A 22,139-nucleotide genomic window follows, 5' to 3' on the forward strand; every position below is an offset into this window, starting at 1 on the left:
AGAGCCAACCTCCTTTTTAAATCTAATGTCAACTGGAGAAAAGACATTAATATCAGCAGGTAATTATTCTTAGGATTAAGTTCATGTTTGATATGTGTGCATAAAAGGTACAGTGTCTTCTCTCTTCACACAGCAAACACTGCTGCACTGGCCTTTGTGCTGAATCGTGCTACAATAGCTGGCCTAATGCATGCCTTGTGGAACAGATGATAGTTTATGATTAAACCCATGCTGATAGGTGGTTGAATAGCTTAGCAGCAGTGAGGATTTTTGCTCAGGCTCCTGCAAGGGCAGCTAGGCGGGGACCATGAATGGATTTATTCCAGTTGCTCTCACTGGCTCCCACAGCAGATTTGCATCTGTGCAACAGGCTGCTGGAGCTGAACCTCCCCTGTGCATGAAAAGCCTCTGCAGACATGGTGAGTACACAACCTTTCTACACTGTCTGCCACATGGAGCTGTTGACATTTCCTCGCTGTCACAGGTAGCACTCTGCTCTACATTATAATATTTCATTGCAGACTGACATTTCAGGTTTTCAAGCTAGATAAATACAATAAAGTGTCATGCATGCTAACATGAGTTTGGAGGAGGAGAGATGTTCACAGCAAGCCACGGTGAGGTTTGTTTGAAGTTTGAGGTTTTAACCAGCGGTAATCGTTTCTGTAGTGCCCATTCATGCCACAGATCGAGCAGATTAGACCGTTGCTATGATACCTGTTGATGTCACTGCTCGGTCTGAGGCTCTGGTCCTGACATCTGTCTGCTCTGCTGGTACATAATTGTGACTGCTCAGCTAGGGACAGAGCGTTCATGTGTAGATTGTGCAATAAAATGCTATCTATTTGGACGATGTTATGCAATGTTGACTCTGCAGGGCCGAATGAAATAAATTTCACTTTGAACCTGTGTTGTGACCCTGCATCATGTGTTAGAGGAAAAGACCAACCACCACCACCCCCTCTCCACCACCACATGCCTTTGAACCAGCTAGATTTTTAAACTAGGAATGTGGCCTCTCATTGTTTCCAGATGGTTTCCTCTACAACCAATCAGAGTTTGTGTTTGTGAAACTGCCCCTCTCAAATCTGCTGCACTGTTCCCTCTGCTCTGTCCTCACAGGCTGGTAAGGTCCAAGCTCTGACTGAAGAGGAGAGGGCCCACATACTCCCCCTGCTACGCAACGCTCAGTGGGTGGAGGTCGTTGGACGAGATGCTATTTACAAAGAGTTTATTTTCAAAGACTTCAATCAGGTTCTTGCATCATTGTCAAATATCACTTTTAAACTTAAATGACCCATATAACCGCTCTACCTTTTTATTTTAATTTTTTTATTTCTCCCCCTCCAGGCTTTTGGCTTCATGTCCAGAGTGGCTTTACATGCAGAGAAGTTGGACCATCATCCTGAGTGGTTCAATGTCTATAATAAGGTACACAAGCCTAATAATATATGAAAATAAGATTACAGCCTATGGGGTGGGGGTTGTTTTCCTGGCACCGTGGACAGCTGGCTTTTGTTACTATAGAAAAGCCCAACACTGGGATCATGAATTAGCTTCAAAATGACCTCTTAAATGTCATTTTTGCCTTAAAACAATAAAGAACATGTGTGTTTTTTGTTTTTGAATTTAAAAAGTATTATTTATTTTTTTTAACCCAGGGTTAGGGGAAGATGGGATAAGTAATTTTCACCCAAAGCTCTAAAACACCAGATACCTAGTCGACACCAAATGTCAGGTAAACGACTAGCTAGCTGTGAACCGTTTAAAGATGGCAGCTGCAGGTCTCTTCGTCGGGAATTTAACCCATGACTGTGTCTGAAAATTGTGCTAACAGACTTTTCTCAGCGTCAAATGTGTAACCGGTTAATTACATCCATGTTACACGGCAGCCAATTTAGCATGAAATTGTAATTGAACACAGGTGTTACTAAACGCGTGTCTTGTGTAGGCACGAGCCCTAATTAATGTGATTAATACCACGTGAGTTTCTCATTTCCAAGTCAAAATTATGGGCTCAAAATGTGGTCATAAATATTTTGTACTTGTAAAAAAGATTTGTATGTGGAAAAGATTTGTGCGTGCGTAAAAAAGATTTGTATGTGTAAAAAAGATTTGTGTGTGGACTTAGCCAAAAAAAACCCTGCAAGTTACAAGTACGAATTTTGACCCTATTTTTCTTCCTTTAAGCTGATTGGTCAATGTCATGTCAATCACAAATTAAACAATCCAATCAGAGAACTGATGGGTTTGGCTGTCGGAGGGGCACATTTTTGAACTGCAGGTCCTTGAAGGGAATAAATGCCCTTTTACATACCAACCTTCATCACCACGAAGGAAAACAGTCTGTGGTCGTCCGAGTTTGGTGATTTTTTGTGTCACAGGACTACGTGTTTAATACAGGGACTTCCACAGCCTTTTCAACAGCGCTGCGGACCGCAGGGGGGGGCAGTGTTTTGGAAATGAGCGTTTTCATTACAAAGCTTTCTTTGTTATGAATTAGCATACATGTTTTTATTGAACATTTGAAGAACTAGCAAGAAAACCCCAGAAACTCTTGTAGAGGACATAAAGTCAGAGATAAAAATGACAAGGAGCAGGTGCATCTAGTACAGGTAGAGCTGCTGCAAAAACCCACAGAGCTCAGCAGCCAGCAACAAATTCTGGATCCTTTGCTTTTAGTTGGCAATTAGCATTAGCAGCACATCCTGCGTCTGATGTGAAAGGACTTTTATGCTGCGCACTGTGACTCACAGCCATGGTCCCGGGTCAGCCCTGACTTTGTGTTAAACTAATCCTAAAGTAATAATGGTATTTCTAACCACTGATATACCACAACTTTATCCTTTCAACAGCTGCTGAAAGTAAGGGGACCTAGCTGCTATCGGATATTTATATAGAGATTACCCTTCAAGGACCTGCAGTTCAAAAAAGGGCCCCTCCAACCGCCAAACCCATCTGTTCTCTGATTGGATTGTTTAATTTGTGATTGTGTTCCTAGCAAGCCAGGAACACACTGACCAAGGAGATCAAAGCAGCTAAAAGTATCTACTCCCAGAAGCTGGAAGAACGGCTCTCAGCCAACAACCCTGCATCAGTGTGGAGGGGCCTGCAGGAAATCACCAGCTACAGACTCCCCCCACCCACTATTGAAGCAAACAAAGACCTGGCCAACGAGTTAAACACTTTCTATTGCAGGTTTGAGACGGACAGACTCCCACGCCTCACCCTCCCCTCCCCAGGGACATTGCTTCAGACATTGACCCCCAACACACCTTCCACCTCTCCCCCCTTCACCCTCCCCCTCCCCAATCCAGTCTCAACGACCACCCCCACCCTCCCCAATCCAGACTCAACGACCACCACCACACCTCTCACCCCCCTTTCCTCCCCCCTGAAACTCAGAATACACACTCAGGATGGTAGCCGACTATTCCAGAAACAGAAGCCCAGGAAAGCCCCCGGACCAGACGGCGTCTCACCCTCCTGCCTCAAAACCTGTGTTGAACAGCTGGCTCCCATCTTTACTCGCATCTTCAACAGATCCCTGGAGCTGTGTGAAGTTCCCTCCTGCTTCAAACGCTCCACCATCATCCCTGTTCCCAAGAAACCCACCATCACAGGACTGAATGACTACAGACCTGTCGCCTTGACGTCTGTGGTCATGAAATCCTTCGAACGACTGGTGTTAGCCCATCTGAAGGACATTACAGGCCACCAGTTGGACCCTCTGCAGTTTGCCTACCGGGCAAACAGGTCGGTGGATGATGCAGTGAACATGGGGCTGCATTACATCCTGCAACACCTTGACCGCCCGGGAACTTATGCCAGGGTCCTGTTTGTGGACTTTAGTTCGGCTTTTAACACCATTGTGCCTGAACTTCTTTCCTCCAAACTCTCCCAGCTCAGCGTGTCACCAGCTACCTGTCAGTGGATCACCAGCTTCCTGACAGACAGAAAGCAACAAGTGAGGCTGGGGGAGATCACCTCTGAAACCCGGTCCCTCAGTATTGGTGCCCCTCAAGGATGTGTCCTCTCACCACTACTGTTCTCCCTCTACACTAACGACTGCACCTCCAAGAACTCGGCTGTTAAACTCCTAAAGTTTGCAGATGACACCACTGTCATTGGCCTCATTCAGGATGGTGATGAGTCTGCATACCGGCAGGAAGTTGAGCGGCTGGTACTCTGGTGCAGTCAGCACAATCTGGAGCTGAACACTCTTAAGACTGTAGAGATGACAGTGGACTTCAGGAGACATCCCTCAACTCTGCTCCCCCTCACCGTATCAGACAGCCCTGTGTCAACTGTGAAGACCTTCAAGTTCCTGGGTACAACCATCTCCCAGGACCTGAAGTGGGAGACCAACATCAACGCCATCCTCAAAAAGACCCAGCAGAGGATGTACTTCCTGAGACAACTGGGGAAGTACAGTCTTCCACAGGAGCTGCTGATCCAGTTCTACACTGCGGTCATTGAGTCTGTCCTGTGCTCCTCCATCACAGTCTGGTATGGAGCAGCCACTAAACAGGACAGGAGCAGACTGCAGCGGACTGTACGGGCAGCAGAAAGGATCATCGGCGCCCCCCTGCCCTCCATCCAGGATCTGTACCTCTCAAGAACCAGGAAACGGGCAGGGAAAATCATCACAGACCCCTCACACCCTGGACACAGACTTTTTTTTCTTTTTTTTTTTTTGTGTCCCGTTTGGATCTTTAGCCATCAGAATTGTTGTCTTAAGGCCAAGAAAGATGCCAAGCGGATTTATTTTACCAAGTGGATCATCATGGCCTTGCCATATTGGTCCATTTGATTGACCTTTATTATAATTATGAATTTATTTTATTTTCAGTTCCTACAAACGGGACAGACATGACTGGGGGATAGGACAGGGAGAAAGAATGAAAGAAAGAGAGGGAGAGAAAGAAAACCAAAGGGGAGAAGAGACGGTGAGAAGGGGGGGAAGAAAGGAAAAAAACAAACAAACCAAACAACAAAAAACAAAACAAAACACCTGGGTCACCTGTATGGAGAAAAAAAACAGAAGAGAAAGCAAACAACAAAGAGCAACATAATATCAGTAGATACTAAGTAATAAACGATATTGTGCAGCACGCAAGATAGACAGCGCACAATGTGCTTTGAGGCAGCAGCCAAGAAAGCTGTAGTCCGCGTCTGTGAATACCCGTGTGTACACCTGTGTGCATACCTGTGTGGATCAGCATGCTTGCATTCCAAAGGTTCTCTATGTAACGATCTGCTAGGGAGTGTGGGGAGCCACAGCCCCGTCCTCCAGGGTATGAAGCAGGTATGGAGGAGATCAAAACTCCAGACATCCAGAGGCCCCCAGAACACAAGAGACCAAGGAAGACCAACAGAGGGGCAGCCGCGCCACTGTCCCAGTAAGAGCTGAGGAGAGTCCCAGATGAGGGCTCACTCAGCAGCCGCGGAGCAGAAGCCAGGGGGGGTTGCAGTGACGCGCCCGTGAGCTCCGCCGGCAGCCAGCTGTGCCTGAGTGACCGAGCCCCAGGCCGAGAGGCCGGGGGCACCCCACCTCCGAAGTGGCCCGAGTGAGCCCCAGGCTCCAGGCCCTGATAAGCGGCCGCCAAGGAGTGAGCCGGTGTGTACCCGGACGCCCACCCCCAGACACAAAGAACCACCAACGCACCGACACCTGAGGGAGTCCGCCACTGGCAGGGGAAGTGGTGGTGGGGGGAGATAGGCCTCCAAACCTTGGAGGGCCTGAGATGTCCCCAGAGAGGTGGCATCTGATACCCAACCTGACATATAGACACAGACATACAGGCACACACAGATACAAACATCCATTCCCACCCTCATGCTCTCATATGCACTTACTCCACACTCAACCAACGTGGAGACAGACATAAAGAGACGCTGTACACACGATCACACTCCCCAAGCGTACTCTACGAACCGGGTCTAGGTACCCTTGCCCCTGGAGGGGGGAACTGCACCCAGACCCAGGTGGTGTTACCCTTTTCCCTGCGTGGGGAGAGGCAGACCGCCCCGACTCCGCAGCAGCAGGGAGGCCCCACACTCCAGACCGCAGTCGGACGGCCAACTCCTCCTAGCCCCCCCGCTCCAGCAGGCCGCAGAGAACGGGGGTGAGAGAAGACTCCAAACCTCCCTCCACCCGCTCATTGTAGTGTTGATGCATGTGTGTTCTAAGGTGCATTTAAAACCCAGGAGGGCATGGAGCTACCTGCCAGAGAGCAGCAGGTAAGCGCATAGTCCCTCCTGCTAGCCCTCAATGTCTACGTGTATTCAAAATTGAGAGGTGGGCAACGACGCCAGGGGTGAGGTGTACACCCTGATGGTAATTTGGACTCCGTGTATCGTGCCCACCCCCAAGATCCTATATGTATGTGTAATGAGAGTGTGAGTAATGTGAATGTCTAAGTTGTGGGATAAAATTGAGGCAGAGGCAGCCAGAAGGGGACAGAGGGAGGGGGGGGTAGCCTCCTCTGCACCCTGGTGACATACCCCTACTCCAAGGCCCTGCATGTGTGGGTGGTTGTGGTGGAGCGGGAGGAGGGAGGCAGCTGGAGATGGGGAGGGAAGGAAGGGAGGGGCAGGTGACCCCTCCCTGGGGCCAGCTCCCCCGCTAACCCCAGTAGGCACTTCCATACTCCGCGACCCGCCAGGGAAAGGGGGCCCAGGCCCATCCAGACCGGGGCCCAGCGCAGCAGCGCCCCCCGGCCCCACAGAGCCCGGGACAGTCCACCCAACCCCACCACAGAGAAAACTGCACCCACAGACTTTTTGATCTGCTGCCCTCTGGCAGACGGTACAGAAGCCTGCAGACCAGGACCACCCGACACAGGAACAGTTTCTTTCCCCTCGCCATCTCCCTTCTTAACAGTTGACCTGTCACACTGCTCCCACTGCCAGACTGCAACTACACCTTATGTACATTTTGTAGTATTCATTCCACCTCATTCATTTCTGTATTTTATGTATATAAGTTTAGATTCGTTATTTATAGTTGATTTACACAGCTGTGTGTGTGTGTGAGACATTGCTGTGCTTGAGAGCCACCATCTACCGGAACCAAATTCCCTGTATGTGTCTGCACATATACTTGGCCAATAAACACGATTCTGATCTGATTCTGATTGACCAATCAGCTTAAAGGAAGAAAAATAGGGTCAAAATTCGTACTTGTAACTTGCAGGGTTTTTTTTGGCTAAGTCCACACACAAATTTTTTTTACACATACAAATCTTTTTTACAAGTACAAAATATTTATGACCACATTTTGAGCCCATACAAAATGGCTTTTGCTAAACTTGCAGTGTTTCCTGTTGGACACTCAGGGTGTCGTCTGGTTTTGTCAAAACCTTAAAGGACACTTTCCCAGGGTCTTACCTTGTGCTCATGCTTCACCTGTAATGACTCCATAACAAATGGCGGCAAAGCTCTCTGTCGAGTGTTATTTTGAAACAAACTCATTCAAATCTGCATTGATTCACCACTTTGTGCATTCTCCTTAACGCAGGTCCAGATAACTCTCAGCACGCATGACTGTGGAGGGCTGTCCCAACGTGACATCTCTTTGGCCACCTTGATTGACCAGGCATCTCTAATGTGAGCAGAATGTCACCGGTCAAGGAAGAGAAAACTAAAGTGCTCTTCACATGGGTTTTTATTTAAATGGGGGTGGTAATTATAAGCTTAAGGAAATTTTATAAATTCCAATGGTACATTCATCTTTCTGTCCCAACTATAGGCCCATTCCTGCCAGAGCGCAACGGAGCGATGCTCCGCCAAGTTCTCAACAAGCGAAGAAATAAAATACTGTAATTGAACTAATCTGGCTTAAATTTAAACGTCATTAAAGAATATCTAATGATCCAATAAACCAAACTGTATGGTCAAAGCTATAAAACTGATATTTGCAGCTTATCTGTTTGGAGTTCCCAGTCAAACTTTTTTGGGGGGCAGCATTGTATTTAAATAAATCGTACATACACGATTTACTAAGTGTATGTGTATACAATTAACTTCAAACTGCGCTGAAATTAATACCGGGAACACGTCTGACAGTAACTGTGTTACATTTGTTTTGCTCCAAATGATGAGGGTGCTAAAGCTTTGGCTGTCACACAACCATAAGGATGGTTAATACAGGCAGCAAGTTCATTTCTTGACAGTAATCTGATGGGTTTGCGATGTTTCAGGGTGTTGGTCAGGTTTCCAATCAGACTGGTCCATCATCACATGACGTGCAGAGAGGAAAACAGTAATGTGCGCATGCAGCACAGTAACTTCATTAACTGGCAGTATGGTCAGGTCCTGACCGTAAATGAGTTTGTGTTCGTCTACACCGTATTGTACCGCAGTCAAGTGAGCCCTCACATACGAAGTCACAGTCAAGATAGCCGCACCTAAAATGTTGTTGCACTATTCTTACGCATATTACGGTACGAGTGCCGAATGGCTTAGAAACGCGAGTTTTCTGTATACTGGCGTTTCACGATTTTACTGCTCAATCCACTTCGACTTTTGAAATATTAGCAGTTGATATATAACAAATTACTTTATGATTCTCACACTGCACATTAAAAATAACAAAAAATGTTATATATTCTGTAAGAGTTGATAATATATACAAAGCATTGTCTTCTCACTATACTGTACATTTCTGTTCACATGACCTTATGCCCAGCTAAATAAAAATTGCTGTACTGTATTTTTGATATTGTGGGGGTTTTTTTGTTACAAGAAAATTGTTTGAGGTGCCGCTAATATTTCACTGGATTCTTCCTCTGAGTTACCTCCACTCTTCCTCCTCTGCCTCACAGCCCAAAGAATTGTACAGTTTCAGAGAAAATTAACAGTAAACTACTCAAATTACATTACAATATTCTCATCTTTGAACTGATAATACAGGGAAAGCTGTAAGAGGTGACGCCAATATTTCACTTGATTGTTACTCTAGGTCATCCTCACTCTTCCCACTCCGACTCACAGCCCAATTAACTGTATGGTTTCAGAGAAAATTAACTCTACCCAATTTACATATTCTCAACTTTCAGCTGATATTACAAGGAAACTGTAAGAGGTGATGCCAATATTTCACTGGATTCCTACTCTGGATCACCCTCACCCTTCCTCTTCCTGCTTACAGCCCACTGAACTGCCCACAGAAAATTCTACATAGAGAGATAGACAGATGCTGTATTTATCCTGCCACATAATGAAGAGTTATTGTACACTTTTACAGAGAGAACAATAGGAATGATTTCCTGAAGTGTTCTTCGTGGCTGAAAGTTTGAATCAGTTAGAGGGAGGAGCCGTGCTTCTTTACAAGGGTGAAATGGAGCAGGTGTGATGGGTTGTCCATAATTTTAGTGACCTCTGACCCTTGCTGACTCAAACTCCTCCAAATTCTCACCATTGCTGCTTCTAACCTTGCAGAATAATTTGTTCTTCCATTTGAGATTTCATTCACTTTATCAGTTGAAATTACAAGTTACAGCGCGCTGGGCCTCAAATCAAATCACGTCCGTCAGCAGTTTGAATATTGTGAAAAAAGAATAGCATATATGTACATTATGGAGTGCACAGTGTTGAAGTTCCGGTAGGTGAGAGCGAGGCGTCTATGAAGTGTCACTGTTCAGCAGTCCGATGGCCTGATGGAAGAAGCTGTCCTTTAGTCTACTGGTTCGGGACCGGATACTGCAGTACCTCCTGCCTGACGGAAGTAGTTTGAACAGTTTGTGACTGGGGTGACAGGAGTGATTGATCCTCCCTGCTTTCCTCTGACAACGCTTCTTGTACAGTCGTGGCCAAAAGTTTTGAGAATGACACAAATATTAGTTTTCACAAAGTTTGCTGCTAAACTGCTTTTAGATCTTTGTCTCAGTCGTTTCTGTGATGTACTGAAATATAATTACAAGCACTTCATACATTTCAAAGGCTTTTATCGATAATTACATGACATTTATGCAAAGAGTCAGTATTTGCAGTGTTGGCCCTTCTTTTTCAGGACCTCTGCAATTCGACTGGGCATGCTCTCAATCAACTTCTGGGCCAAATCCTGACTGATAGCAACCGATTCTGTCATAATCACTTCTTGGAGTTTGTCAGAATTAGTGGGTTTTTGTTTGTTCACCCGCCTCTTGAACAAGTTCTCAATGGGATTAAGATCTGGGGAGTTTCCAGGCCATGGACCCAAACCAGCAGTCTGCTTCACAAAAAGGATGCCCCTCTTAGCAGCCAAAACAGTTTTATACCACAACAAAAACAAGTATTAGTATGACTATCTTCTTCTGGATAGTGATGCGGCAGTCCTGCCATTTCCCCCTGTGGATCTTCTCCTCCACTCCGTCCACGTCTCAGCTCGTTTGCATCTGCTACTTTCCTGGAAAAAAGAAAGAAAAACACCTCCCTAGCCAAACCTGGATTATTAATATTATCTAGCAATTCTTAGCCTGTTATTTTGTACCTATAATGAACAAAAATATAAACGCAACACTTTTGCTCCCATTTTTCTTGAGCTGAACTCAAAGACCTGAAACATTTTTTACACACACAAAGGACCCATAACTATCAAATATTGTTCACAAATCTGTTTAAATCTGTGTTAGTGAGCACTTCTCCTTTGCTGAGATTATCCATCCCTGCCCACAGGTGTGGGATGTCAAGGTGCTGATTAGACAGCATGAATATTGCACAGGTTTCCCTTAGACTGCCCACAATAAAAGGCCAATGTCGGAACTGGGTTGACGACCAGGCCGCACAATCTTCATATCTGAGCCTCATCTAGTGTCCAGAAATCCAGCTGTTACACACACATCTCAGGTTTTTACAGCGAAGCAGCCCTTCTCTGGAGGAAACGCACCACCTGCCTCTCTTGAACAGCTGTCTCAACAAGATCACACACCTCCCATCAGTTTTAACCGGTTACCAATTCACTTATTCTGCAAGGAAAAAAGCGAGGAACAGAGAGAGCAGGAGGGAACCTAAGTTGAAACTGTGCACAGACGACTTTAAGATTTGTACATAAAGGCAATCTAACATTTGATCGCGTGATCAGTGACAAATGAATAAGTATGTAAACTGCCACTATGTTTACATGCTCCGCTTAACGTGGAAATGCGCGTGGTCTGTGCGCTCTGGTAGTTCATCACATAGCACCACACCTCTGGTCCCAACATGTGTGTTGTGTACTAAGTGTTTTTCAACTTTGTCATTAAAATGATTTTTCCCCCGTCACACTGTTTCCTGTTGTAACTTAAAAAGACGACTAAGAAATGATTTGAATCCGTTTTATTGAAAACACCACTGTAGAGCCATCTGCCACAGTCAGCTAAGCCCAATCCCCGTCGTTGGAAAGGCTGCAATGTCAGCACAAGGTCAAACACATCATTGCTACATAATGTCACTGCCAGTGAAGATTTACTGTGCAGACCTTCAGAGAATCTGTTACAGGGTTATCTGTGCTAGCTACTGCCTAAAACAACTTACGCAGAGTTCTTGAACATTCAATCATCAGTTTGTAGTATTTCTTCAATGCAATAGGATTAGTCCTTTTTAATTTTTTGTATCAGCATGGCTTTCCGCACCTTATTACTGACAACAGTATTTCAGGATGAAAGCATGGACACACGATGGTATGAACTTTTACTGTTAGCTGGATTGTTTAATCAGTCTTTAAACCAGGCACTGGCTACAAGATGGGAAATTCTTGCACGTGTGAGACTAATTACATTCATGCCAAATCTCTTCAAAAAAGCTCCCAGTAAATAAAAACAGTTGAAACACAAACGTTGACAAAAAGAGTCAAATGAAGCAAAAAGGAGCGGTCACACAAATGCTTAAAATTTACTAATCAAGGCTGATAAGTTGTCATTCACTACAATGTTTCTGCTAAACATGTAGAGCATTCCCATTTGTTACACTTCATCAAGGAGAAGTTACATATTGCACAAACATGGAACTAAATTCAAGGAATTTTCAGCAACGTTAGATGAAAGCTTGTGAGAAACAGAGAGCAAGGTCCTTTTGGTGTTACAGTATGCATTGTTAAGTTATCAATCTGTGAGTAACATATCCTGCTGAGTAGATATTTACTAGAATACATCATGTCCACAGTCACTCAGGGCAAACAGCTGATTTCTCCCAAGTTTAAAGAATCTCCATCTGTGGATCGGTCAGAGCGGAGATGTTCCCTTTCAGTGTATTTACGAACACTTTAGTGCAGTCGGTCAAATGCCCCAAATGCTGTAACGCTTTTGTTATGTGAGAAATGGAAAACTGACGCCCAGTTTGAATGGGTTTCACTGGATGAAATAATGACGTTTGCATTTAGTGGAAACTGAGGTAGATTGAATTAGGACACAAATTATTACAACGAGGTGACACACAGGTGACTTTGCAGAATACAATTGAATAGAATAATTGAGTTTCTGCTACTTGATTATCCAAGTAACTGATAAGTAGCTGGAGAGCTTTGGATATCACTAGCCTCTTTCAAAATATTAATGCCCCTATTCTCTCTTATTAAAATTAAGAGTTTTAGTGGATATTAATAACATTAAAAACTCCCATTCCCACCATCTATGATACCAACCACAGTAGATGAACCACAAAAGAAGGTAAATGAGTGCTAACAAAACAAGGACATACATGTTCAGGCTTGCAGATAAATTCTGGTTTCAAGTGATGTACATATTAACCTGATATGTAGTTTTTAGGGCATTGCAATGCTTTTACATTAAACCACCCTTTTGATGATAATACACAGGCATGTACAGCCAGTTCAGAGCAGTGCATCAGTTTATAAGCTACAGGCAGCACAGCGATTCTAGCACATTTTGAGCTTTCGAGTAGTTTGTTTTTGCAAAGTCGTCGTGGACAGTGAAGTGAAGCGGTGACGGCATTGAAATGTTCTGGTATTAAAAAAACTGAAAAGTTTCACTATGCAATCAGTAGATATCATGACAGACGTGTATTAAATGAAAGCTAAAATTGAAATGAAATGTAAAACAGAAAAAACAAACACATTTCCTCTACATAATTTAAAATCAAATCAGAGGTTAAAACTCGTTTGGACCCAGTCATGTCTTCTCTGTACCATTTAGGCGCAGTGTTACAAGGAATTTCCCTCTAGGCTGATTAGAATGACAATGGCTTGTGCTTCAAAGATTGCTGCAGATGTTTGTTTGTTTTTTATATATATATATGAGTGCAGGTATGCAAGATAAGGCAACCGTTGAACGATTTAAAAATCAGAGCTCTGGGAGGAGGCGAGAGCGTTTCCCTGCATGCAGTGTTGTCGGGCCAGGAGGGACCAATCCCTTTTCAGTGGGCTTTGCCATTGCCATTCATGTGGCTGATGTTTGACTTGGTCACCTCAGTGCTGTAGAGACAGTCCAAGAAACCTCGGGAGATCTCCGTGACCAGGGATCTATCTGGGATGGCCTGGGCCATGCCGTAGATCGCTCCCTGCAAGAGCAGGAACATAAGTGAGCTTACAAACATCCAGACACATCATCCGTCTCCTAAAACAGGTTTTCTCTTAGCTATATACTTTCAGACGCAGAAGGCAGCTGCATTAATAAAAAATTCCAGTTAAATGGCAGCACAGATGTTACTGTTTTTGTTTGTTTTTGTTGCATTTGGATTCATATAACCTCTTGTACCTCTCCAATGTGATGAGTGAACTGACTGAAGAACAAATGAAACTTGAGAAATTGAGAAACTAACTTCTAGTTATATGGAATTCACCTTAATCTGCAGCAAGATCTGTTCTCAGTGTTAACTACGCTGCTGACAAACCTGTCGGGCACAGTGCTGCTTGTCCCACGTGGGTGGAGTTTAAAAGCTGGCACACAAAATAGCTGCTTGTGTCGACTCAAATCGAAGGTTTTATACAGCAACAATGCAAAATGCCACTTCCCTTCCCAAAATACCCACAGAATGTTAAACAGAAAAGAAAGCTAAATACACTGCACTCAGCATGATTCCTCTCCAGTGGCTACACTAGCGAGCACTACAAAGGTGAAGTCAGCTTGATTTGAATGATAAAGGTATAGTTTGGATCTACAGTAATATGTAATCTCCCTTGGTTTCCTCCTACAGTCCAAAGTCAGGTGAAGTAGCTGAATAAGGTATGAATTTATCTATATGCAGTAGGCTCAGACTGTGACCCTGTCATTACAATAAGATTACAACATCCTGTCATGGATCATCAAAGCAAAACTGTGATGTAATGATAAAGAAAGATTGGTGTCTTTGTGTTGTTTAAACTTATTAAAAAACCCACATGTTAATGATGACTATGTAGATAAGTAAACCAAACTCACCATTCCTGTAGTTTTCTCTTTGGGGTTCTTCATGATGATGGCGACCTGCTCTCTGACATCACGAATAAAGTGATCAGCGACCCCTGGCTGAGTGTGCAAAACTGTGCAGCAAATGTGGATGCTGTGAAAGCAACGATTGTGAGGTGTAAATATTTATCATGCCATCACATTTACTGAGACGTTATCGTTTGTTTTACATCTACCTGGACGGGTACTGCAATGTGTTCAGATTCCAGCCCTTTGACGTCAGTGCGTTAGACAGACGGAAAATATCAAAATCATCCGAGCCGATGGCCACCACCGACACCTCCGGATCCCCAAACACAAACACCCCTTTAATCTTGCGGATTCTGACAAACAGAGAAGAAGACAGAAGAATTTTAAAGAAGATAATAAATTACAGAGTCTGTAATTTATTATGTTCAGTGTAACAAGTCTGTGTCTTACTCTGTTTTGATCTTGTGAGCTGTGCTGACGATCTTCTTGGTGGCGTCTACGTAGCCGTTCTCTCCCATATGCATCATGGTCGCCCAGCAGGCGGCGATGATTCCTCCTGGCCTGGAGCCCGCTATAGAGGGTGAGGCATAAATCCCCCCTTGCCAGTCAGCAGCTACAAAGTATTGGTACTGACGGTACTTTTTATCGCTGTAGAGGATCACTGAGGAACCTTTGGGGGCGTAGCCATACTGGAGAGAAACGTAACACATGCACACAAGGTGCAGAATTAAAACAAGCATATCCCTGTACATACCACACATAGAACAATCTATGTGTGGTATGTATATACACACACATGTATATTGTTCTAGAAAGATTTGATCTGAAGACTGTTCAGCCACTCCTTACCTTGTGTGTGTCTGCAGAGATGCTGGTAACACCTTTTACCCTGAAGTCAAATGGGGCGAGTGGGTAACCAGCCTTGGCCATGAACACAATAAGAAAACCACCCAGACAGGCATCCACATGCATCGGGATGTTGTAGCGTACAGCCAGCTGCAACACATCGAGGGAAAGTGTGAGGGATTTGACTTCCCAGTTTTTGTCAAGAGTACATAAAAAAAAAATGGTGCACTTCTAACCTTGGCTACTTCCTCAATGGGATCTATGATTCCATGAGGAAACTGGGGAGCTGAGCAGACAAGCATGGCTGTGTTCTTGCTGATGGCTCTCCTCATGGCCTTGAAAGAGAACAAACAACACTGCAATAAATAATGCCTGGAAACAGAAGTCAGCACATGCTGTCTACACGTGTTGTCTCTCACCTTCACATCCACTTTCATAGTTTTCTTGTCGAGAGGAATGTGAACCAGCTTCATCCCAAAATAATGTGCCGCTTTGTCAAAAGCTGCGTGGACGCTCACAGGTGCAAGGCTGCGGAAACAAAAGCAGGACACGAAAATGATTTCATGACTTTCTCTGGCAGGGACAAGCCTTGACACGGACCCTGTGTCCTGTAAAGCTCGGCTTACATTTCAGGGTGTTTGACGCCTCGCTCGTATGCGATGTCTCTGTATGCTTTGCAGGCCATCAGTATGCTCTCGGTTCCTCCTGAAGTGACCTGCACAAAGGAGCGGTAAGGATAAGACAAATTCAGTCCACCTTTTCTAAATGTAGGGATAGAGGTTTGTGCATCGGTCTGATAACAGAGTTGCAAAAAAGAAATCTTTGGGATCACCAGAATTTCTTCACTGATCATAAAAGTGGTCAGATATTCAGCAAAGTCTCATTATAACTTTTCATGACTTTGAGTTACAACACAAACTGCAATTTTATTTCTTTGTATTTCTATTAAGGAGACTAGACTAGAAGTGGGTTTTAAATTGTCCCTGTCTATTATTATTATTGTATAACTGTGACGGAAATCCTGCCAATAAAGAAAATAAATCCTTTTCTTGCAAGTGTCTACTGTATGGTGACTTACTGTGCCACAGGAGTTAGGCCCACCATGGAAGAGTGTGCAAGCCATTCTGACAACCTCTGCTTCCATCTTCCGTACGCCAGGAAAAATGTCTGGGTGGAGTGGATTGCTCCATGCAAAATCCCCATATACCTAAAAATAACCCCAAACAAACAAACAAATGAATGACAAAAGTAGTAAAGTGTTGCATAAACTGCAAACCTCAAACCAGGGTGAAACCAATGTCATCGAAAGGACCGACCAGGAAATGAAATATAAAAAAATAACTTTGTTACTGTAAAAACTCCAAAATGTATTCAAGCTTGACCCTGGCCATTAATGCTTGGAATGCCAAAATCTGCAAATGTATACAGAGATGCATACCTTCACTAGGAGGTTGGTCAGTGACTCATCACCCCAGTACACTGCCCCAGAAACCAATCCCTTATCCCACTTCACCTCATCTGCAACAAAAGATTGAGTCTTGAGAAACCACTGGCTTTCTCAAAGATATTATCCTTTTGAAAGATAAGTAGACAAGTTTTCTTATCAGCAATGAAGATTAGAAATACTGGTAAAGAAGCAGGAATCTCAGGGCTGAATGAGGACTTACTCAGGGTGTCGTACTCCTTGATTTTCTCCATTACTTTGGCCTGAGAGAGACCTTTGGAGGGAAGCTCTGTGGTGTAGCTCATCCCCTCCTTGAGGGTAAATAGACTAGCAGACATGTCATCCAAAGCCTTGTTCAGCTGGCTCTGGATCTGATACAAAGAGAGGACAGAGTTACTTTACAAGCACAAACAGCAGTAGAGTAACGTAACCCATAACCTAAAATGGACATAGGAGAAGTAACAGTATTGCTGACTGAACAGAAGTAACCACATGTTATCACCAGAGCATCATCTTAATCGTGCCAAAGGTCTGTCATTCCCACCCATCCCCCTCCATGACTTTGATATGCAGTCATCCAAGAATGACTCATAATAACCCCAGACACTCGTCAGCACACACCAGAAGGGGGGAAAATAAAAAAGGGAAGAGATTTACCACTGATACTTACTGCCCCGCCAACGAAGGGTATTTTTCTGATGAGTCTAAAGCACTGCTTCTTGATTCGTGATGTCAGACCTATTAACCAGAAAACACAAGGCAGCAGCTGTGGTGAAATGTTAGCATGCATGCATCCACAAATATTAAGCAGCTGACTGTGACCCATAATCATACGTTAAGGGAAGGCGAAGTCACGAGCCCCTTTCACTCTGCTCGCAAACACACTAAAGAGCTAGATTTTTACCAAGAAGCCACACTCTGACCTTTCCCTCTCAGAGAGCTACAGATGGCTGGCTCTGACCTACTCGCTGAGGAATTTAAGCACCGATTCATTGGAAGATCTAGAAAGTCGAGACAAATGATGGCTTTGCTCGGTTGTGCCGCAATTCCAGATAGTGTGCACTACATTAGCAGATGGTTAGCTGATTACATGCGTTATCTCAAGTCTCAAAGACTCTAGCAGGCCTACTTTGGACCCATTCTTATTGTGTGAAAGATTACTTTCTTGCTGGAAGAGGAAGCCTTTGACCCATAGTGCTCCCACTGTGGTGATCACTGTCAGTGCGATAATCTGCCACGGCTCCAGATGGGCGCAGCGCGAGTTCACCTGCTGCCGGCCCTCCTCCAAATACAGCAGCACCATCTCCTTATACACCTCCAAGGCACTCTGGACATAGAGACACACAATATGCATTACAAGAGAAGTGCAGAGCAACCATCAGCTTTTCTCTAACAACAATCTGGATTTACAGAAGGCTCAAACTATTCAGTCAACAGCACTCATGTTTCCTGTGATACAGATCTCTTACACGACTATGGTGATATGGGGAAGCTACCACTGAGTGCCATGTATTGAGAAAGTTAGTCACTGTTTGACAGCATAATGACTGCTTTCCTGCAAAATGAGGTAACAGTTAAATTTCAGCTCACTTAATCTGAATTTTTTTTTTATTTTTTTAAACAAGACACATGACTTGTGACTGTGCAATAGGAGCAGATGTACAGGCGTCCAGTAAAACACTGCAGGTCAGGCCACAAACCATCAAAGACAGTGACTGACAACACATCCAATTACTTTAAGGGAAAGTAACTAATCTTTCAAGTGCGAGTACTTACTTTTGAAGACATTGCCAGACCTACAGATCCCACCCCCACACACTTTAAACGCACTCGGCACTTTTCCTGACTGTCAGGTGAAGAGACAGCCAGCACTCGGTACACCAGGTGAAAGTGAGAGAACACATTCAGCGAACTGTAGATCTACAAGCAGACTCCTCCCACTAGTCACATAACACATCCAGCCCATTAAGGTAATCAGTCAGGATTAGACGAGACGGGAAAGACTGAGCTACAAATTTACGACGAGGTATAATTCACGTCTCTTTCAAAGCACGATCACAGGTGAATACTTTCCTGTCAGTTCAAATGCGCATGTAATGATTTAGCCCGAGGAGATCTAAGTGAGCCTTAATCACAGTGAAATGCCCGTCAATGGGATTGCATAAGCGCAGCAAATTTGTCTTTGCATTATCTCCCTCACAAAGTCTTTTTACAACACAACAGCAGGCAGTTTGATCGTGAGGACTTGCTACCTCAGCTGCAATAAGAAAGCTTAAGGTTCAACAGCAGTATCTTAACCAATCACAATCTGTTCTGCCACAGCAAAAATAACACAATGAGGAGAGTCCTCTTAGTGCGACGGAAAGGCCGTTTACTGTGTGAAAGAACAACCTAAGATGTTGCCCCCCCCCATTAAATCCTAGGTAAAGGGTTGTTAGTGAGCCATGGGAGTCCTACCCCCTGACCAGACAGCAGCTGCCATACCTGCCTGTTTTGGACAGCCTGTTCTCATACAGGTTTAGCAAGATCAGCTGCAAAGAGCTGACTGAAGCAACAGAAAATAAGCAACTAACATATGTTGAATGGGAAGCTTGACTTGAGTCATGACAGGCATGTAATTTAGCACACCGCCCACATTTGATTGCTGTCACACATCTGTCAACTAAACAAATAATTAAATACATGAATAAATAAATAAAGATTAGATCACTCCCTTTTTTGACTCTACTTCAGCCTCAGATCCCACACACACAGCTTCCCCTCAGGAAAACCTACACCAGGTTCACACAAAGCCTCTTGTACCAGTTTCGTGCTACTCCTTGTTGAACAGTGGACACCCACCCTATACAACATTTAACTATTCTTCTAATGAGACCTTTTGTTGTTTCAAATGGGAGGTCATGTTCTCGTGGAAATATACTGGGCGTGAGGTGGTTGCTCCTGGATACATGAAGGAAAAAACAGTCAGCTTGCTAAAACATCACCAAAGCTCAGAGAGATGAGGAGATCACTGAGGGGGGAGAATAATTACAGATGTGGTGTCTGGAAATTTTTTATTTAAACCTCTACAAAGCCTCCAGATTGCCACAGTATCAAACGATATTTAGGTCAACATCAAAAGTATGTGTTTTGTTTAGTTTTTTCCCCCCTTGAGATAATTCTCTCTCCTGTGATGACCTGAAGGAGCTCAAGAGTGATTTCTGCCCGGACAGCAGATCTGTTTCAGACCAGCTGCCATCTCCTGCCATGTCTTTTGTCTGCCTCTGATTACTTCAATTAGAAAGAAAGAAAGAAAAAGAAAAAAAAGCACTGCTTGCACAACCTTAAACAACTCTCCGGTGGGGCTACTAAGAGTAGTGCTTTGTTTAAACTTCCTGCAGGTTTATGTTGAACAGGATTTCTACTTTTAGACAGAGGCAGCCACAATAAACAATAGTGAATGAGCCGCAAAACACGCACACAAAGAGGAAGGATCTTATTTTTATTAGACTTTAAACCAATAAAAGTGCACCATGAACCTGTAGTTACATCTTGTATACCATCTTTTTATAACAGGGCCAAAAAGTATCGATGAAGATTGAATGTTTCCTGAAAAACAACCATATGTCTGTAACACGAAGCTCTCATAACAAGAGTGCCTGCCAGTGTTTGTGGACTCGGAGCATCCCTCACAGCAAAACAACTCGGGCCATTAGCTCACTTCAGTACTGATAAACAAGTCTGCTTCTTCGGGCGTCCTGAAGCCGCACTGTCATTGTCCCGTCTGCTACACTGCCTGTAACGTGAGACGGAGAGAAAGTACAGAGACACCTACCCAGTAGTCCATGTTCTCGAGGCAAACTGTCACCAAAAGTTCCCTTTATTTAGCTTGCTTCTTGGGGAAGTCACCTCCAGCAGCCTTTGCTATGAGTCCTCCACTCTCATCTACATGCTACTACCAAACACAGCTGCAAGCTAACCCTGATTGAGGAAGTAACAAATACACTCGCGTATAACTGCACGCGGTCTGCGCATGTGTAGATCTGACGCTGTGCCGCTGTGAAATCTACCAATCTACCAGGCACCGCGTGCTTTGTAGATCTTCTCTCCGAGTCGCAGGAACGTCGCACGTTTTCACACCCACAACTGGATGTGAAATGCTGCGTTCAGAGACGCCACGTAAAAGACAATTTGCCGTCATGTGAGTCCAGTAATGCCATGGAAACCATCGTATTTATTGAAATATTTACGCCTCGAGTCAGTGACCTTTACCCCAGAAATGTTTGACAAGCAGACAACAAAGTACCTTTTCGTAATAAATCTTAATTTATCCACATTTATTCAGATGTATGACTGTGCATTGCTCAGATCATTTCGGCATTTCAGTTTTGTTCAGGGGAGAACAATCAATTTTTTGACAACCTAAAAAAAAAGGTATCTAAAAACATATATTACTGTCACATTCTCTGATTCTCAGATAATTATAAAGACAGATAATGGCTATCATTCCTTGATAGACACGTTCTTGTTTACAACTGGATCATAATCGTTTACTTTTATTCTACTTAAAGTATACATATTTTAACATCAGTGAACGCCTCATTTAGCATTTTGTGTAACAAGACGAAATTTTGTCTAGAAGGGAAAACAGCGCCGCAGAGCTGCCGGGTACTGTAACTGCACATCTAAATACACTATTTTTGAGTGGGATATCTTCTTTTGGAGACAATTAAAAAAGTAGTTGTACAGCTGCCGTTTTATTGATAAAATTAAATTGATCGTCTTAAAAGTTTTTAAACTAGGTTGACTTGTGGAATAAGGCTAAACCAACACAATAACCCAGACACATTATGTGTTTTGCTCTTTTGTTGTTGTAGTGGTAACTGAAGTCCATGTAGTTAAATTGCCCTGGATAGTCTGTGCGTCACTTTTATCACATTTACAGTTGAGCTCTTCATCTGTTTGTCATATAAAACCAGTAAAAACATCCTAAATATAATTCTTTTAGCCTGAAATGTATTTATTTTTTCCCCTAAAGTGACCCAAAATATACAAAATTCAAACATTTTAAAATTTTAGCCTGTGGTACAGGTGTTATCAAATCTTGTGCAATGAGGCTGTTCTGAGGTAAACCTGAAACTTTTATGTTTTGTGTTCTAAGTGTTACACTATTAAAAAAACGTTTATATTAATCATTATAGACGATAGTGATGATATTTTTTAATGATACAGAACTGAGCAGAGTGTTTAATGGATGTAATGGTTATAAATGTTTATAATTGTTCCAGAATGATGTTCTCGTCATTTTCACTTTCAATAAAACATATTTGAGTTATTATGACTGTTCTTTTTTCATTTCTTAAGTAAAAGAAGATATGATGTTACTGAGAATAGATGTTTTTCCTCTAAAAATGAGTGCTGTAATTGAAACACTCATTAAGGATCAATCATATATTTATTGCTGTTCGACGGGAATTTTTATATTCTAAATAGATCTATTGTTCAAAATTGAATATAGGCACTTGTTATGAACAAAG

The 22,139-nt window shown here is 43.5% G+C and overlaps 2 protein-coding genes across 6 annotated transcripts; one reads left to right on the plus strand and one right to left on the minus strand.

Annotated features, from left to right (window-relative positions):
• The first annotated feature begins 273 nt into the window (after positions 1 to 273).
• Positions 274 to 11,244, plus strand: pcbd1 (pterin-4 alpha-carbinolamine dehydratase/dimerization cofactor of hepatocyte nuclear factor 1 alpha). 3 transcript variants are annotated; one of them, XM_040034536.1, is made up of 5 exons: positions 274 to 484; positions 1,123 to 1,254; positions 1,351 to 1,431; positions 7,523 to 7,611; positions 10,016 to 11,244. In XM_040034536.1, the coding sequence occupies exons 1-5, from the start codon at positions 308 to 310 to the stop codon at positions 10,068 to 10,070; spliced, it is 534 nt and encodes a 177-aa protein (XP_039890470.1). In that variant the 5' UTR covers positions 274 to 307; the 3' UTR covers positions 10,071 to 11,244. The 3 variants fall into 3 exon arrangements, with proteins under 3 accessions (XP_039890470.1, XP_039890468.1, XP_039890471.1); XM_040034534.1 differs by lacking the exon at positions 10,016 to 11,244 and adding an exon at positions 7,754 to 8,716 and having other exon boundaries at positions 281 to 484; XM_040034537.1 differs by lacking the exon at positions 10,016 to 11,244 and adding an exon at positions 7,754 to 8,716 and having other exon boundaries at positions 305 to 419.
• A 39-nt stretch (positions 11,245 to 11,283) lies between these two features.
• sgpl1 (sphingosine-1-phosphate lyase 1) lies at positions 11,284 to 20,631 on the minus strand. Of its 3 annotated transcripts, none has more exons than XM_040034531.1 (14): positions 20,438 to 20,631; positions 17,785 to 17,950; positions 17,294 to 17,361; positions 16,847 to 16,994; positions 16,618 to 16,697; positions 16,258 to 16,386; positions 15,806 to 15,894; positions 15,599 to 15,707; positions 15,416 to 15,514; positions 15,183 to 15,329; positions 14,784 to 15,022; positions 14,540 to 14,686; positions 14,337 to 14,457; positions 11,284 to 13,476 (listed from the first exon to the last, which is right to left on the minus strand). In XM_040034531.1, the coding sequence occupies exons 1-14, from the start codon at positions 20,447 to 20,449 to the stop codon at positions 13,333 to 13,335; spliced, it is 1,698 nt and encodes a 565-aa protein (XP_039890465.1). In that variant the 5' UTR covers positions 20,450 to 20,631; the 3' UTR covers positions 11,284 to 13,332. The 3 variants fall into 3 exon arrangements, with proteins under 3 accessions (XP_039890465.1, XP_039890466.1, XP_039890467.1); XM_040034532.1 differs by lacking the exon at positions 20,438 to 20,631 and adding an exon at positions 18,400 to 20,431; XM_040034533.1 differs by lacking the exons at positions 17,785 to 17,950; positions 20,438 to 20,631 and having other exon boundaries at positions 17,281 to 17,334.
• Between the last annotated feature and the right edge of the window lie 1,508 nt (positions 20,632 to 22,139).

This window comes from Simochromis diagramma, unplaced genomic scaffold (assembly GCF_900408965.1).
Source record: "Simochromis diagramma unplaced genomic scaffold, fSimDia1.1 OVJJ01000481.1, whole genome shotgun sequence".
Classification (NCBI taxonomy): domain Eukaryota; kingdom Metazoa; phylum Chordata; class Actinopteri; order Cichliformes; family Cichlidae; genus Simochromis; species Simochromis diagramma.